This window comes from Tenrec ecaudatus, chromosome 1, assembly GCF_050624435.1.
Source record: "Tenrec ecaudatus isolate mTenEca1 chromosome 1, mTenEca1.hap1, whole genome shotgun sequence".
Lineage (NCBI taxonomy): Eukaryota > Metazoa > Chordata > Mammalia > Afrosoricida > Tenrecidae > Tenrec > Tenrec ecaudatus.
Genome location: NC_134530.1, coordinates 581,152 through 597,522, shown reverse-complemented (window position 1 = coordinate 597,522; position 16,371 = coordinate 581,152). Strand labels below are relative to the sequence as shown.

The 16,371-nt window shown below is 62.5% G+C and overlaps 1 protein-coding gene across 1 annotated transcript; it reads left to right on the top strand.

Moving 5' to 3' along the window:
• Positions 1 to 668: 668 nt before the first annotated feature.
• Positions 669 to 15,815, top strand: LOC142429926 (transmembrane protease serine 9-like). The gene is made up of 15 exons (XM_075535146.1): positions 669 to 735; positions 1,714 to 1,879; positions 2,064 to 2,205; positions 2,478 to 2,708; positions 2,949 to 3,154; positions 8,093 to 8,184; positions 8,522 to 8,678; positions 8,888 to 9,029; positions 9,471 to 9,701; positions 9,842 to 9,992; positions 12,810 to 12,944; positions 14,240 to 14,396; positions 14,488 to 14,632; positions 14,926 to 15,183; positions 15,647 to 15,815. The coding sequence occupies exons 1-15, from the start codon at positions 669 to 671 to the stop codon at positions 15,800 to 15,802; spliced, it is 2,436 nt and encodes an 811-aa protein (XP_075391261.1). The 3' UTR covers positions 15,803 to 15,815.
• Positions 15,816 to 16,371: the final 556 nt, after the last annotated feature.

The window sequence follows — 16,371 nt, the reverse complement described above, 5'->3', positions numbered from 1 at the left end:
GCGTCATGGGTGCTGACTTCCCGCCTGACCTCCACACCCTCTATACCAGTCGCACCCCCTCTCCAGCTGTAACAACCACAAAGATTCCAGATGTCACCCACTGCCCCCTGGAGACAGACTAGTGCTATCCCATCACCCCCACCACCCCCGTGAGAAGGAGTCAGGAACCCCCAGACTTAAGCGGGTCAGGAGTCTGTTCTGTGGGATCCCCGTGGGGGGGGGCTGAGGTGGCACGCAGGCTCTGCACCCTGCCCCCAGCTGTTTTGAGTGCTGTGTGGCGCTCCAGGTGCATCGCACTAACTGGACCCTCAGCCAGGAAAGGCTTTGTGGTGGCCATAGGTACCTCTCTGATGTGTGTGTGTGGGGGGGATATCTCTGTGGGGCACTGGTCATGCTGCCTCTGTCCAGGAAACCCCCAGGTGGTCAGGCTTCAGCTCCTTAGGATCCATGGACATTGAGACTCTGAGCTCCAAGCCCCCCATCCTCTCTTCAGTGTCTCCCTACACTCCCAACCACCCCAAGCTTCTGGATCATCCTTGCTCCCTGAGGTGGAAAGGGGAAGTGGGGACAGCTGGCCTTGCCACAAGCAGACTCTAAGGACCGCCCACCTTGAGTTATAAGAAAGCCTTGTGGGCAGAGGGATGAAGGCCCAGAACCCACTCATGACCATGGCCCACGACCACAAGCTCTCCAGCCCTGCCCTGTGCTCTCTCCTGCTGGCCATTCTACTGGGCGGTGAGTGGACATCACCTACCTGGGTCCTCAGGGGTGTCCTCCCACCCTCTGTGCAGTCCAGCAGCCATGGGACGGGGGGGGGGCAGGTGTCTTAGCTATCTAGCACAGGGGGACCAGCAGGAGCTTAATGTCTGCTCTGGAGCTGGCGGTTTGTGCCAGCGTCACGTAGCTCAGCACCTGCGTGTCCCATCCCCTGCCTCCTACTCTGCTTCTTCAACTTGTTCCTTAATCCTTTTTACATTTCAGGAGAGAGGGCTCAAACCCCACCGTACTTACTCCTGGTCTCTCCCACATAAGTCAGCCTGTTCCCCAGTGGGGTCAGGACGTGCCCTGTGTTTGGGGGCGGTGAAGGGGTACTCAGTTGAGCCAATACCAGGAAGGCTGGACAGGGCGAGGGCAGGCTCTCTGTGCTACTGGGGACCAATGTGTGAGTGAGAGAAAGAAGATAGCCCCCGGACTGTTGGGCTGCGTGATCTGTAAAGTGGGCACAGACCAGCCCTGGCACACAGCAAGTAGTCCATGACCGATGGCTCTGTGCCAGGGAAGGACAGGAGCCAGGGGTCCCTTGGACGATCCTGGTGAGGACCCATGCCTGCCAGTCCGTTTAAAAAGTACCTCGGAAGGGGGAAAATGAGGAGCCGATATTAAGGGCTCAAGTGGAAGGCAAATGTTTTGAGAATGATGATGGCAACAAATGTACATATGTGCCTGACACAATGGATGTATGTATGGATTGTGGTAAGAATTATACGAGCCCCCAATAAAATGATTTATTTTAAAGTACCTGTAAAAAGCCTTCCTGGTGTGCAGGACCCAAGCCACCACCTCCAGGAAGCCCTCAGAGATGGCGGGTTCTAAGTGTCCCGGAGCCTCCAGAGGAGTGGGCAGGGGTCGAGCTCAGACTGGCTCTGTTTCCCCAACCCCGATGGCAGGCTTTGGGGGTGCAGGCTGGGACATGCTGATACCCCCGCCCCCCAGGTGCATCCCAGGCCACTGAGATTGTGGGCGGGCGACCCGCGGAGCCCCATTCCCGGCCCTACATGGCATCGCTGCAGCTGCGGGGCAGGCCTGGTGCCCACTTCTGTGGTGGCACCTTGGTCCATCCGAGATTCGTGCTGACCGCTGCCCACTGCCTGAAGAACCTGTGAGTGTGGGGCTCTGAGGGGGGTGGTAAGACTGGGGGGTCTGAAGGGGGCATAACTCTGATGTCTGAAGGGGGGACAGCTGTGGAACAGAATTAGACTAGGATGCCGAGCCCCCGGAGTGGGGAAGGCAGGGCTGGGAGGACGGTGGACAGGGGCAGGGAGACCAGTGCCTTGCTCCCTCAGGGACTCCACCCAGGTGAGTGTGGTGCTGGGGGCCCACGACCTGCAGGCCTTAGAGCCCAGCCAGCAACAGTTCACGGTCTCTCGTCTGTTTGAGAACAACTACGACCCCGAGGAGAAACTCAATGACGTGCTCCTTCTGCAGGTGGGGGCCGTGGCCCGGGGGCCAGGAGGGGGCCCAGGGGCGTGGGAGATGGGGTCCACCACTGATGACGACTGGCCCCCAGGCACGGAAGAGGGCACAGTTGGCACCCAGGGGCGGCCGGGGCAGGAGGGTCAGGGTGTCCTGAGGGGACTGAGGGAGAGTGGTCATGAGCAGTGCCCAAGGAGGGTGGCACATGGCCCCAAGGCATTGGTGTACTGGGGCCAATCGTAGGGACCTGGGGCAGCGTCTCACCATCCACCCTTCTGCCCCAGCTGGACCGGTCGGCCAACCTCAATGCCCAGGTGGCAGTGGCCCCACTGCCTCAGCAGGAGCAGCCACTGCCCCATGGCACGCGGTGCCTGGCCATGGGTTGGGGACACCTGGGTACCCACCTGTCGACGCCCCGGATCCTGCAGGAGCTCAACGTCACCGTGGTCACCTTCCTGTGCCGGCCACAAAATGTGTGCACACTGGTCCCCCGCCGCAGGGCGGGCATCTGCTTCGTACGTCTTCCTCCCTGCAGCCCCGGACTGGATGCTGGTGGGAGCAGAGGCAGAGGGACCCCGGGCAGGCTGGGGGTCGAACCCCACCTCCTCTCGCTGAGCTGTCTAGGTTTCCCCTGCTTTTTATAAGAAAGCGTTTCACCCCCAAGTGCTGTTTGTTCAGGCCCCCAGCCCCACCCCACCCCCAGCACCCTTCCACCTTGGGCCAGCCAGGTAAGTGACAGCCGCCCGCCCTCCCAGGGGGACTCCGGCGGCCCCTTGATCTGCGACGGCGTCCTGCAGGCCGTGGACTCCTTCGTGATCCGGGAGTGCGCCACCCGCAAGTACCCCGACTTCTTCGCCCGGGTCTCCCTCTATGTGGACTGGATCCGCTCTGTGCTCAGCAAAGTGGAGGCGAGGGGAACCCCTGGGTCACCCCAGCAGGCTCTGGGGCCGGACCCCAATTCGTGAGGGGGGACTGTGGCCAGATCTTCCCTGGAAAGCTGCTTCGTGTCAGCTGTGTCCACGGACCAGCCTGGGCTCCGGCCTGCCCCCGATGGAGGCCCCACGATGATATCAATAAAAGTGAACCCCCTCTTTTGGCTCCTAGTCTGTCCTCCCCATGTGTGGAAACAGGAGATTGCCTGAAAGGTCCTCATATCTAAGTCCTGAACCCTAAACTCAGGGTGGGGTGGGAGCGGAAGCCGGAGCAACCACACACACACACACACACACACACACACAATCACAATGGGATTCTGGCAAGGCCCTGCCCTGCCTGGGCTGCCAAGTGTGGTCACCCAGACGTCTCCCGGACGGCCCTCAGCTCAAGGCTGTTAGAACAAGGGGTGACCAGCGCTGGGAAGAGGGTGCTGGGGGAGTGCAGAGTTCCAGCCCAGCTGCAGGTGGCTGGGCCACAAAGCCATTAAGGAGGCTTTGTGGGCCAGCCAGAGGCCAGCCAGGCTACTGGGGCGTGTGGGGAGGGGGGTTTATGACCAATCCTAGGATGTGGTGCATTCGTTATGCAAGGCCAGCCCCAGCCGCTCCCTGGGAGAAAGATGGGGCTTTCCCCTCGCATAAAGTCAGTCTCAGAAAACCCTCCGGGCTGGGCCGTTCCACTCTGTCCTGTAGGGTGGCCCTGAGTCGGCATCCACTCCATGCTGTGAGTTGGGGTTGGGGTTGGGGGATAGGAAGGTCCAGGCACTGCCTGGCTGCAACAATTGGGGGCAGGGGTGTGTGTGGCAGTGGAGTGCAGGGGTCGGAGGGAATGGGGCGCCCCAGCTCACTGCTCTGTCCAGAAAGGAGGGCTTTATCTAGTCCTTTCCGTGGCTGCCATCTGGTGGCAGCGTACCCACTCTAAAAGCCTAAGACGGGCCTTCCGGGAGCGCTCCTTCATGGGCCGCGGGGTCGGCACTAGCCGGCTCACTTCAAAGTCAGCCGTGGGAGCCCACCAGCCACCCTGCGGACAGAAGACAGACGAGGGGTGGGCTTCTGCAAGGACGCGCAGGCCTGGATGCCATCGGGGCTGCCATGCAGGGTCGCTGAGAGGCGGGATGGGCTCCGTGGTGGCAGTGGCGGCAGCAGGCTGGGCTGGTTGTGAGGACCCATGCTAAGGCCAGGTCTGGCAGGAAGTTCCGCAGAGAAGCCCCTGGAGAGGGGTCGCGTGGGGGGGCTGCCATGATGCCCACAGCGTGCTGGGGTTTCAGGCAGCAAAGCCCTCAGGAAAAGCAGGCAGAACTTGAGCAAGTGAGATTTGGGAGACCTTGGGGAGTGAGGGGGTCACAGTGACTGGGGGAGTGCCCAGAGGCCCCAGTGGGTAGGGACCCCACAAAATCCCTCAAGTTGGTGCTGACTCACAGCGACCACATTGGCAAGGTAGAATTGCCCCTGTGGGTTTCCTAGGCAGCCCCCCTCCATGGGGAATGACAGCCTGGTCTTTTCTCCCTCCCGGAGGCTAGTGCGAACAGCCAGCAGGGACAGCGGTGGGCTTGTGACTCGCTTTTATCACAGGGTGACTTGGATGGAGCGCCTGGCTCATGTCCTCACCGTCAGCTCGGTGACACTAAGCTATGGCCTGTCACCACCCCTGTGGCCTCAAAGCCAAACCTCCCCGCCCACCCTCCCCACCCCACCGTCACCCAAAGACCCAGCCTCCCACCCTGCACCGGCATTGACTGAATCCGTGATTGACGATTCAATACGAGTCTTCAGTGTGATGGTGGGGTCCCCCACACCTTCAGTGGAACGGGTTCCACTCAAGTCTGTGTTCGCACCCTTCATGTCGCCCGATGAGGGCATGAAGCCTGCTCACTCAGGGTCCGGGCAGGACCGAAAGAGGCCACCAGCAAGACAGACAGGCGTCACCGGGACACCCCCCACCCCAGTGGGGAGAACTTGGCTGAGATGATCCGTGATTTCAGGCCAGAGCTGTTCCCAGACACGCTCCCCCCAGCACACCCCCAACTTCCTGCAGAGACCCCCAGGGCGGCATGGGCAGCAGTGAGCGTCCAGAAGCCGAAGCCAGGCCTTTCTTCTGAGGCGCCTCTGGGTGGACTCAAACCCTGCCCCTTGCCGGGGAGCACACCCCTGTCTGGATTCTGATTCGCAGCTCTGTTCTTGGGGTGGGGTGGGGGCAGCTGCTTTAGCCAGACAAGGCAGAAGGCGTCTTTGTGAGGAGGGTTGCGGTTATGATCAGAGTCCACGGTGCCCCCACCCCTGTCCGCCCATGCGCAGACACTCACGGTGCCCCCACCCCTGTCCGCCCATGCGCAGACACTCACGGTGCCCCCACCGCTGCTCCGTGCAGATGGGCGCCTCGCATCACGCCTGTGGAAGACTGACCCGGTCTGGCTTGTCTGTTCAGGCCTCTTGGCCGCTGATTCAGAAACATATGTCCATTATGTGTCTTTGGAAGCCCCCTGGGGCCTGTCCCAGTCTCCCCACCACCATCACCACCTTCACTTCTCCAAGCTAGGTCACGGAGATGGGCCCCCCCCACTGGCCCCCCCCCATCTTCCAAACGCTGTTCTGTCTCACCCTCGCACGAAGACGGGAGACTTCTGAAATCCGTTTTGCAGATGAGGAAGCCGAGGCTCAGAGGGGTCAGGTCGGTGACCCGAAGTTACACAGCGGGCAAACACGCTGGGATCCGAGCCTGGAGGGGACACCCCTAACCACCCCGGGCGGGGGTATGCAGTCGGCGCTCAATAAATGCCATTATCCCCTTGGGGATGTCTGCTCTCCAGCCTGCCCTTTCCCCGCCAGCCAGAGACTGGGCACAGCATTGTGTGCCGGTGTCCTCAGGCGCCACCCGTCGGTCCACCACAGCGACCCTGTGCAGCACAGAAGGAAACGCCGCCGGTCCTGCGCCAGCCCCACAATCGTCCCGTGCCCACTGGTGCAGCCACTGTGTCTGTCCATCTCCTTGAGGGCCCTCCTGTCTCTCACTGACCCTCTGGCGTCCTTCTCCAGGGACTGGTCTCTCCCAACAACATGTCCAAAGTACGAGTGGCCGAGTCTCGCCATCCTTGTCCAAGGAGCACCCTGGCTGTACATCTTCCAAGACAGATCGGTCTGCCCTTCCAACATTAATCTCCTGCAGTTCACCTGACTGACAGACCAGGGGAGGGTGGATACAGCAGGCTCGTACTAAGTGCTCTGTGGAAACTAGCAGCAGGGTGTGGACCCCACCCAAGGGAGAGGCAAAGGCAGGACCTATTAGTGTGTGTCTGACCAAGCAGGGGCTGGAGAAGGGCCATTAACTGAGCACCTACTGTGCATCAGGTACACACTGGGACCTGTTGCCTGTGGTCACACAGTGAGAGGGGCCAGGGACAATGGCTCCAGCCAGACCCAGGCTCTGAGTGTCTCGCCGCCCCCACCCCACCACCCGCCTGTCCCAGAGACAGTCCGTTGGCTCCCTCCCCCAAGGCCTGTCCCAGAGCCAAGGGGACGTTGCCTCTTGCAACAGCCTTGGATGCGGCCGTTGGAGCTGGAGCCCCCTGGGGGAGGTGGGAAGAGGAAGCGGGGTCCGGGCACGTTCCCATCCTGTTGTTACCCCTTGGCACCACGTCCAGCAGGAGCAGAAATCCTCTCTGTAGCCCCTGCACCAGGCTGCTCGGTGGGCAGGGGGTTGGAAGCAGCTCAGCCAGGCAGGGCCAGGCAGCCTCCCGTCCTGAACCTCTGCTGGCCTCCCGGCACCGCAGGCCCCCGAGCAGGGGTGAACGCTCTGCCATAGACAATAACCAACTGAGGCTGGAGGGCCAGGCCCTGAGTTGGCAGCCAAGCCGGGAGCCAGAGGCAGCCCCAGTCACCACCCAGCTGTGACCCGGAAGCCACAGGTTCGAAGCCTGTCACTCCCACTTTGTTGCTGGGTGGATGGCCTGTGGGCCAGGGGCTCTCCACCTAAACGGGTCTCAGGATGAGCCCTGGAGCGTCACGTAGCTGCCACCGTCATTGTTAGTTTTTTAATCGTTTTCCTCGGGCTCTTATAATATTCCATGCCCAATTGTTTCAAGTATGTGTACGTATGTTGCCATCATCATTTCCTAAACATTTACCTTCTGCCTGAGCCCTTGGTATCAGCTCCTGTTTTCCCCCTCCCTCTTCCCATCCTCGTGACCCCTTGATAACCTATAAGTTTAGTATTGTCTTCATGTCTTACCAACTGCTGTCTCCCTTTACCCACATTTCTGTTGTTCGTCTCCCTGGGAGGGGGTGTTATGCATCCATCTACCCTCCTGGTATCGCTACTCCCATTTCTGTACCTGAGGGGATTATCTGACCTGGGTTCTCATCTGTACCAGTGCACATGTTCCTGTCTAGCCAGGACTGAAAGGCAGGATTGAGGTCATGATAGTCGGGGGTGAGGCAGCCTCAAAGAACCAGAGGAATATTGTGTGTTTCATTGGTGCTATACTGCGCCCTGGTTGACACATCCCTTACCTGTGACCCTTCTGTGAGGGGATGTCCCATTGTCTACATATGGGTTTGGGGTCTCTGCTCCAGGCCCCCCAGGTACACAGACGGCCACAGGCTAGGCTGCACCTAGCCACGGTCCCTTAGACCAAGATGCCCAAATGACGGCATTCCCAGAGAGAGGAGTGTCAGGTAACCTGACCCGGCCCTGTCCTCTGGGCTGCTGGCGGAATCTGCCTGGTGGCCGGTGAGTTTGGTGGGTCTGGGATTCTGCAGTGCGTTTGGGATGCGGTTGTCCTTCTGCTCAACAGTGGACCCGCTGTGTCTCTGCAAAGCGGGCGTCCTTGGGTGTCCCGAGTCTCCTCTCCTGGCCCTCTGCCTGCTGCCCCCCCTCTGGGTTCCACCCCCTCGGGAGCAGGGAGAGGAAGTGGGGGTGTCCAGCCCTGCCATGGGGCAATGACAAACGGCCACTGTGTCGGGGCTATAAGAGGGGCAGGCTGGCAGGGGGCAGAGACCCAGAGTCCCTGCCTGACCATGACCCTGGCCCTCCTCCTCCTGCTACTGGCCGTGCTGCTGGGCGGTGAGTGCAGCCCCTTCTGCCCGCCTGTCTGTCTCTGGGACCCATTCTCCACCCGCCGGGCGGTGGGGTGGGTGTCAGCTAGGGTGAGGGGCTTCATCATCCAGAAGAGGAGACTGAGGTTGCCAGGATTCAAGCCCTGGGCCAGCAGGCACCCTCTCTCAGGCCCATGAGCAAGTGTGGCTCCCGCTGTGGCCTGGGTGGGGCTTCCTGGGCAGACGGCTTCCCCACACCATGACTCAGTTTCCCTCTCTGGGAAATGGGCGGAAAGCATCTGGGCTCTTGGGAGTTGAGTGTGGCACCCTTGGCTGGGGCTCACCGCTCCCATGTGTGATCCCAGGACCCGCCCTGGCCTCCGAGATCGTGGGTGGCCGGGAAGCCCGGCCCCATGCCTGGCCCTTCATGGTGTCGCTGCAGCGGCGCGGGGGGCACTTCTGCGGGGCCACCCTCATCACGCCAAACTTCGTCATGTCTGCGGCCCACTGCGTGAACCGCTTGTGAGTCACCACAGAGGGCTAAGTCCCTTCCCGAAGCCTGTTTCCGTCTGGAACATGGGGAGGGGCACTACAGGGCTCCCACCAGTCCCGCTCCCCTTAGGCACCCAAAAGAGGGTCAGACAGGGGAGGGGCTGCTTCAGGGCCCTGAATGGAACAGGGCTGAGCCGTGGGGTCCCCTAATCACCCCTGCCCACACCCCTTGCCCGTAGCGACTTCCAGTCGGTGCAGGCAGTGCTGGGGGTCCACAACCTGCGGCAGCGTGAACCCACGCGACAGACGTTTGCCATCCAGAGAGTCTTCGAAAACGGCTTCGACCCCACCAGCCTGCAGAACGACATTGTGATTCTCCAGGTGCACAGCGGGGGGGGGCAGCTGGGGCCACTTGTCGGGTCCTGAGCCCCAGACCTGGACACTGTCCGGGCAGGTGTCCCCGGCTTGTACCTGGACTCCACCTCTGCCACGTGGGGGAGATAAGAGCCCACCTCCCAGGCTGGCCACCTGGGGTCCTACAGTGAGCTGCTGCCAGTAGCCGAGGGCCGTCCACTCGCCAGCCCCGGTGGCCTCGTGGTTCTGCCTCAGACAGCTAGCCACAAGGCGAACAGGTCAAAACCACAAGCTGTGCCCTGGGAGAAAGAAGAGGCTCTCTGCTCTCACAGAGAAAGCCAGTCTCAGAAAGCCCCGGGGCCAGTGCGACCCCGTCCAGTCGCTATAGGGAAACTGGGGCACAGGGGGAGGGGGGTTACTGCCCGCCACCCCAGGTGACCTGCTGCTACTCTGCCCTGCCCTCCACAGCTCAATGGGTCTGCCACCCTCAATGCCAACGTGCAGGTGGCCCGCCTGCCTGCACAGGGCCAAGGCGTGGGCAATGGAGCGCAGTGCCTGGCCATGGGCTGGGGCCAGCTGGGCACAAACCAGCGGATCCCCAGCGTCCTGCAGGAGCTCAACGTGACGGTGGTGACCTCCCAGTGCCGGCGCTCCAACGTGTGCACCTTCGTGCGTCGCCGGCGGGCTGGCATCTGCTTCGTATGTACCCTGCCACCTGGCCCCGGGGACAGCAGCAAGGCCTGCAGTCAGGCTCCAGGGAGGACTTCCCATGCCCTCTAGGGTGGCGGGTGGGTGGCAGGCCTTGCATCCCGGCCTCCTGACCTTGCCTGCCTTCGCAGGGGGACTCCGGGGGCCCCCTGGTCTGCAGTGGGGTGATCCAGGGTATTGACTCCTTCATCCGGGGAAGCTGTGGCTCCGGACTCTACCCAGACGCCTTTGCCCCGGTGGCACAGTTTGCAAACTGGATCAACTCCATCATTCGCAGCCATGGTGACCACCCTGCTCCCCACCCCAGGGACCCCGCCAGCAGAACCCGCTAGGAGGGGCAGCCTGGCCACGCCCCTCCCCTCCCCTGCGCACGGCTGCTTGCCCTGGTTAGGCACAATAAAAACCCTTTCTGTCCTGAGATCGCGCCTGGGAATCTGTTGGCTGTGTCGCTGGGGGCCTCATGGGCGTCTCTGTCTGCATATGCTGTCACTGGGTGGCGGCAGTCAGAGCACTGGGACAGGAAGCCAGGAGCCCTTCCCTGACCAGGAGCTGGATTTGGGTTTGGAGCCCCAGCTCTGCGACTCTGAGCAGGTTGCCCACTGGGTCTCTGTGCCCTTGTTTCCCAGGGGGAGGGGCAGGTGCTGTCTGGGAAGGACCCAGCCTGTCTTGTCCTCCCCTCCCCCCAGCCTGTCTCCCCCCGGGACAATGTTGTTGGTGTTGGGTGTCATAGAGCCAACAGGACCCAGCGGCCGCGTGCTCAGCAGAAGGAAACACTGCCTGCACCTGCCCCTGGGCCCGAGCCCATGGTGCAGCTACTGCCTCCGTCAATCTTGAGGGCCTGCCCCTCTCACTGCCCCTCGACGTTAGCAGGCACGATGTCCTTCTGCAAAGACCGGTCTCTCCTGATAACGTGCCCAAAGTTGTAAGACGAGGCTCTGTCCTTGCCTCTAGGAGCACTGGCCTGACTCGATGCCAAGGCAGACCAGTGTGCCGTGGGAGCGGCCCACGGCACTTCCGCTGTCTTCTCCGCAGCCCCGTCCAAACGCATGGCTGCTTCTTCGGGCCTCCTTATTCCATGTCCAACGTTGCCGGGCCACGGGGATGCCAGGGGGACGCCATGGCTGGGGTCAGTCCTCCGAGTAGCATCGCTGCTCTTCAGTACTGGACAGCAGGGGGTATTTCCCAAGGCAGCCGCAGCCCTAATGGAGGGCAGGTCTGAGGCAGCGGCCCTGGGGGAGGGACTGGCCCAGACCCTGCTGTCTGCCTCCTGACCCACCTGAGAAGGACCCACTTGGACCACAGGGGAGTCCGTAACAGACACATCTCTCCATTAAGCGCCCCGCCTCTGACCAGAGGCAAAGTGACCCAAACACGCAGATCAGCGAGAGCGAGCACGTCCTCCCACGAACCCGGCATAGCCGCCCGCCCCGTCCTTCCCCGGCCTGAAGCCTCTCTCCCTGGACTGCCGGCCAGGCTGGGTCCCGTCTGTGCTTCGCCCGCCCAGTGCAGCTGAGGGACAAGCCACTGGCCAGAGACGGCCTTTAGCAGCCCGGTGTCGGGGAGGCCACGGTTAGCGCCCCACCCAGCCTTCTGCCTCACGTCCCCAGACCCTGTTGCACCCTTGACCGGGCCTCCCGCCCTGCAGCTCGACTCCACAGCCACCGGCGTTTGCTCGTGATTGGTCAGCGTCTCTGATTTTAATGAGGAAGCACCTGCGACTGAACCCATCACCGTGTGAATTGTGTTCTGTTCTTCTCTGTGTGTGAAAGAGCCCAGGGGCAGAGAAAGGGGGGTGGGTCTCACATGGCTGCTCCCTGGGGACCCTGCGGGATACACACTGGGCTGCTTACCACCGGGTCATCGGCCAAACCACCGAACGTGCCATGAAAGAACGAGGCTGTCTGCTCCATGAAGGCTCCACGGCTCTAAAGCCCCACGGCTCGGCTCTGCTCTCCAGTCACTCTGAGTAGGAATTGCCTCGACGGCAGTGGGATTTTGATTAACTCCCACATGGATACGCATGACACCCACCCACTTCTAGTCCGGCACCTCCACCCTGTGGGTTCAAGGGAGCGGGACCCAACATCGCTACCTACAGAGGCCACGTGACCCTAGCTCAGCCAACCAGAACATGCCATCTCCAGCCCACAGTGATTGGTTTTGGAGGAGGCATGTCAGCCAAGCTCAGCCAATCAGAGGCAGCCCTGAGACTTTAGCTAGATTGATGGGGAATCAGGCCTTCAGTTTAGGGGGAACTGGGGTGGGGAGGCCCTGCTGGGCCTCATGGGAGAGTCTGGGGCCCCTGCAGTGACAAGAGGGAAGCCTGGTGAGGAGGTAAGCCATTGAGGGGGGAAGGAGAAGCCAGAGGTAGAGTTTTGACATTGTTCAGGCTCCTGGATCGAGCCACACCTAAAGGCTTAAAAAGAAAGTCTAAACCCACTGCCATGAGTCGATTCCCACTGGGTTTGTGAGACAGCCCATCTTTCTCCTGAAGAGCGGCTGGCGAGTTTGAACTGCCAGCCTGTGGTTAGCAGCCAGCCCGAACCCACAGCACCACCGGGTCCTGATATGGCAAGGCAGACACCCTAAGCTTTGCATCGAAACCCCCCTTGGAGGCTCCCCCCGTTGAGCCTGCTTTTCCTGTCACTCACAGGCAGCTGCCCCCACAGGCCACCGTTGGAGGTTCCTTTCCCTGTGGGTGCATCAGGCCTCAGAGGCTGCAGGGACAGGGGGTGTCAGGGGACCTTCCCCCACCCCCACACCCCCTCCTCTCCAAGTTGGAGGAGGAAGAGAAGGCAGAAGATGAGGAAATGGGTTGTTTACAAGCTGTGGTTTCCAGCGGTTGTTACGAAACTTCAGGCTGCAAGGACACTCAGGGGTCGCCAGGAGATGGGGGTGGGGGACCCAGTCCTCCTCTGCCCCTGCCCATCCTGAGGAGCTGTCCTCTCTCGGCCAGCCTGGCAGAGAGGCTGAGACCCCTGGCTGCTCTAGTGCCAAGTCTGGAAGGAGGTAACCCTCACACCACCTCCTGCTGGAGAGAGACAAGGCCAGTACCCCTCCCCCCAGCTGGACTGCTGCCCACCAGCAGATGTGCCTGAGGGAGCCGCCCAGCCCCCTCCACCCTCATAAAAGCCCCCCCCGGCCCTGCCTGGCCAGTGCCTGGTCACAGCAGCAGCATGGTGGACATCTCAGTGTGCCTGGTGGCTCTGGTCCTCCTGGGAGCCTCAGGGTGTGGTGAGTGGGCCTGGGTCTGGTGGGATGGGCCCCAGGCTTAAGAGGGTCAGTGAAACAGGGCCACCTCTAGCTCCACCAGGGGTGCAGGAGTGGGGGTGGGCGCTGAGTGCACATTGCTGCCGGGCACCCTCACGTCGGCTCCGCCCCACAGCCGCCCCCTGGACACCAGCACGAAGCCCTGCCTGGCCCTGCACTGTGCTCACAGTTGTTCTGCTGTTTGAGCCCAGCTGCAGCCCCAGGGTCGGGTCGGTCCGAGCTGTGCAGGGCCTCCTCTACTACTCGTTCCCTCCCCTTTACCAGCGGGAGAAAGACAGGCCGTCCACTCCCGCAGAGAGGGACAGTCTCAGAAGCCCACGGGCGCCCTTCTGCCCTGTCCTGTCGGGTCTGGGTCAGAACTGACTCGGTCTCTCCTGACAACATGCTCAAAGCACGCGAGACTCCCATCCTCGCCTCAGGAGCGCCCTGGCCACACTTCGCCCAAGTTCTGCTGGCCGTCCGTGGTGCTGTTGGTATTCCTCGTCAACACCACAGGTTCAAAGGCACCTGCCGCCCGGGGGCCCCTGTGGGACAGAGTAGAACGAGAACTGCCCATGCCCGTCCTCTTTACTGGAGCGTGTGGACAGTCTCTTCTGCCGCTCCTCAGAGGCTCTCAACATCAAGCAGTGCACTCCGGCCATCCAGTCTCCACTCTGCTCACAGCCCGGTAACTTGTCCGCATCCGCTTTTGGGTGTGAGGAGCCCTGGTGGCCCAGTGGCTATGCACTGGGCTGCCAACCACAAGGTCAGCAGTTCAAGACCACCAGCAGCTCCGCTAGACAATGATGTCATGTCATCAATGATGTCATATCATCAATGATGTCATGTCGTCTGTCTGCTCCAGTAAAGAGTGACAGCCTCAGAAGCTCACAGGGGGACGGCTCTACCCTATCGAGTCACTATGAGTAGGCATTGCCTGAGTCTCCTGTCTGGGCGTCAAGAATCTGAAACCAGAGGGGTAAAAGTGGAGGCCCGGCATAGCGCGGCAGGCAGGGGCAGGGCTGCGACGGGTCTCTTCTCTGGGGCTTCCCTTGAGCACTGAGGGGGACGCAGGGCTGGCGCCTGCCCAGCCCCCATCACGCCCTATCCTTGCCGCCTGCCCTGCGTTTCTGCCTGGGGCCCGGGAATCTGAGTTTTCAACCTGGGCAGGAAGACCCCCCCAACGGTGGTGCGGCCTGAGGTTTGGGGGTGTCTGAGGGCTGAACCTAGGCAGAACCCAGGTCCTGTGCTCTGCCCTCACCCCCTGTGCCCACCCGCAGATGCACAGCCCCGGGGCCGGATCCTAGGGGGCCGCGAGGCCGCGTCCCATGCGCGGCCCTACATGGCGTCGGTGCAGGTGAATGGCAGGCACACGTGTGGCGGCTTCCTGGTGTCCGAGCAGTGGGTGCTGAGCGCAGCGCACTGTCTAGAGGATGCGTGAGTGCTGGGGGGCCGGGGCAGGGCGGGGTGGGGGCGGCGCTGGGTGGGGAGGGGCTGTAGTCCGACCCTGGGCCCTGTCTGCTCGCAGAGACGGCGGGAAGGTGCAGGTGCTCCTGGGCGCGCACTCCTTGTCACTGCCTGAGCCCTCCAAGCGCCTGTATGACGTGCGCCGCGCGGTGCCCCACCCGGACAGCCGGCCGGACACCATCGACCATGACCTCCTCTTGCTGCAGGTCAGCGGAGTCTCGTTGTAGTCCATCCTGCTGCGCCCGGACCCACATCCACCTGTGCCGCCCCCTTCGCGTCCCACCTAGTCTAACCGCAGTCTCCTCTCTTCCGGGACCCACGTCCACCTGTCTGTCCCACCCAGCAGTCTAACCGCAGTCTCTCCTACTGTGCCTGGGACCCACGTCCACCTGTGCCTGCCCCTTCCGGTCCCACCCAGAGTCTAACTGCGGTCTCTCCTGCTGCACCCCACCCCACCACTCGCTTCCCGCCTTGACTCTCTCCCCTGTGCCCCCCGCAGCTGACGGAGAAGGCCGCGCTGGGCCCCGCCGTGCAGACCCTGGCCTGGCAGCGCGAGGACCGCGACGTGGCGCCCGGCACGCTCTGCGACGTGGCCGGCTGGGGCGTGGTCAGCCACTCGGGCCGCCGGCCGGACCTCCTGCAGCACGTGCTCGTGCCCGTGCTCGCCCGCTCCACCTGCAACCTGCGCACCTACCACGACGGCGCCATCACTGAGCGCATGATGTGCGCCGAGAGCAACCGCAAGGACAGCTGCGCGGTAATTCGGGCTGGGACAGGGGGCGGGGCCTGGTGGGCGTGGCCCATGGGGGCGGGGCGTGACGGAGGCGGGAGAACTGGAGGGTGGGGCAGGTAATGGAGTGGGGCGGACAGGGGGCGGGGCTCAGAAAGAGGGCGGGGCCTGAGCGGAAAGGAGGGCAGCGCTGGGCAGGGTCTAAAGAGGTGGCCCAGAGGGACGGTGTCCGGGATGGGGCGTCCCCGGGGCAGAGACCAAAGTAGGGGTTAGAGAGGGAAGAGAGGCGGATTTAAGAATTAAGGGGGCGGGCCCCAGATGAGGGCGGGTCCTGACTCAGTGGGCCAGAAACTTTCAAAGGGGTGGAGCCTAAAGGAAAGTCTCGCATCTTGGTGGGCGGGGACCTTCCTCAAAGGGGCGGGGCCTGGGGCAACGAGGGGCTGGAGTGGGGCAGGCGCGGCGCCCCCACTCACGGCCCGACCCCTCGCAGGGCGACTCCGGGGGTCCGCTGGTGTGCGGGCGCGTGGCCGAGGGCGTGGTGACCTCGGGCTCGCGCGTCTGCGGCAACCGCAAGAAGCCCGGCATCTACACGCGCCTGGCCAGCTACGCGGCCTGGATCGATGGCATCCTGGCCTGCACCGCCTGAGGCCCGCACCCCCCACCCCGCAATAAAGCCCTCAGCCCCGCATGTGGTCAGCCCTTACTGAGCGCCCCTTGCAGGTCGGGGATCCCTGCTTACTCTTCCCTGGAGGCCCAGGGTACTGGAGGGATGCCCCACCGCTGTCCCTCTAGGTCTAGTGTCCACTCCTTCCTCTGGTGCCCTGGGGGCCTGCTGTGTGTGAAATCCTGCTCGGGACTGAGACACAGGTGCGCAGAGACCCCAGGGCCGTTCTTATGACATTTCCCAGAAAGGTAAACTGAGGCTCAAGGTCATTCCTGTGCTCAGAAGCTCATGGCCAAAGCATGCCATACTCGGTGCTTCCAAGTTCAAATGAAACAGGGGCGTTGGTGGGTCTCAGTTTACCCTCTGGACAGGAACGGAGGTGACAGGGTGAAGCGCCTTGCTCTTTCTCCCACTGGACACGGGCCACGCTTATGAGCCACCAGGCAAGAAGCCTGGACCACTGGGAGGGCCCCTGGCCCATTTGTCTAAGAAAAGACAGCATCTGAGAAGTGAGGCCACAGGCCCCCTGGACTCCTGCTGCCCGGCGGTGT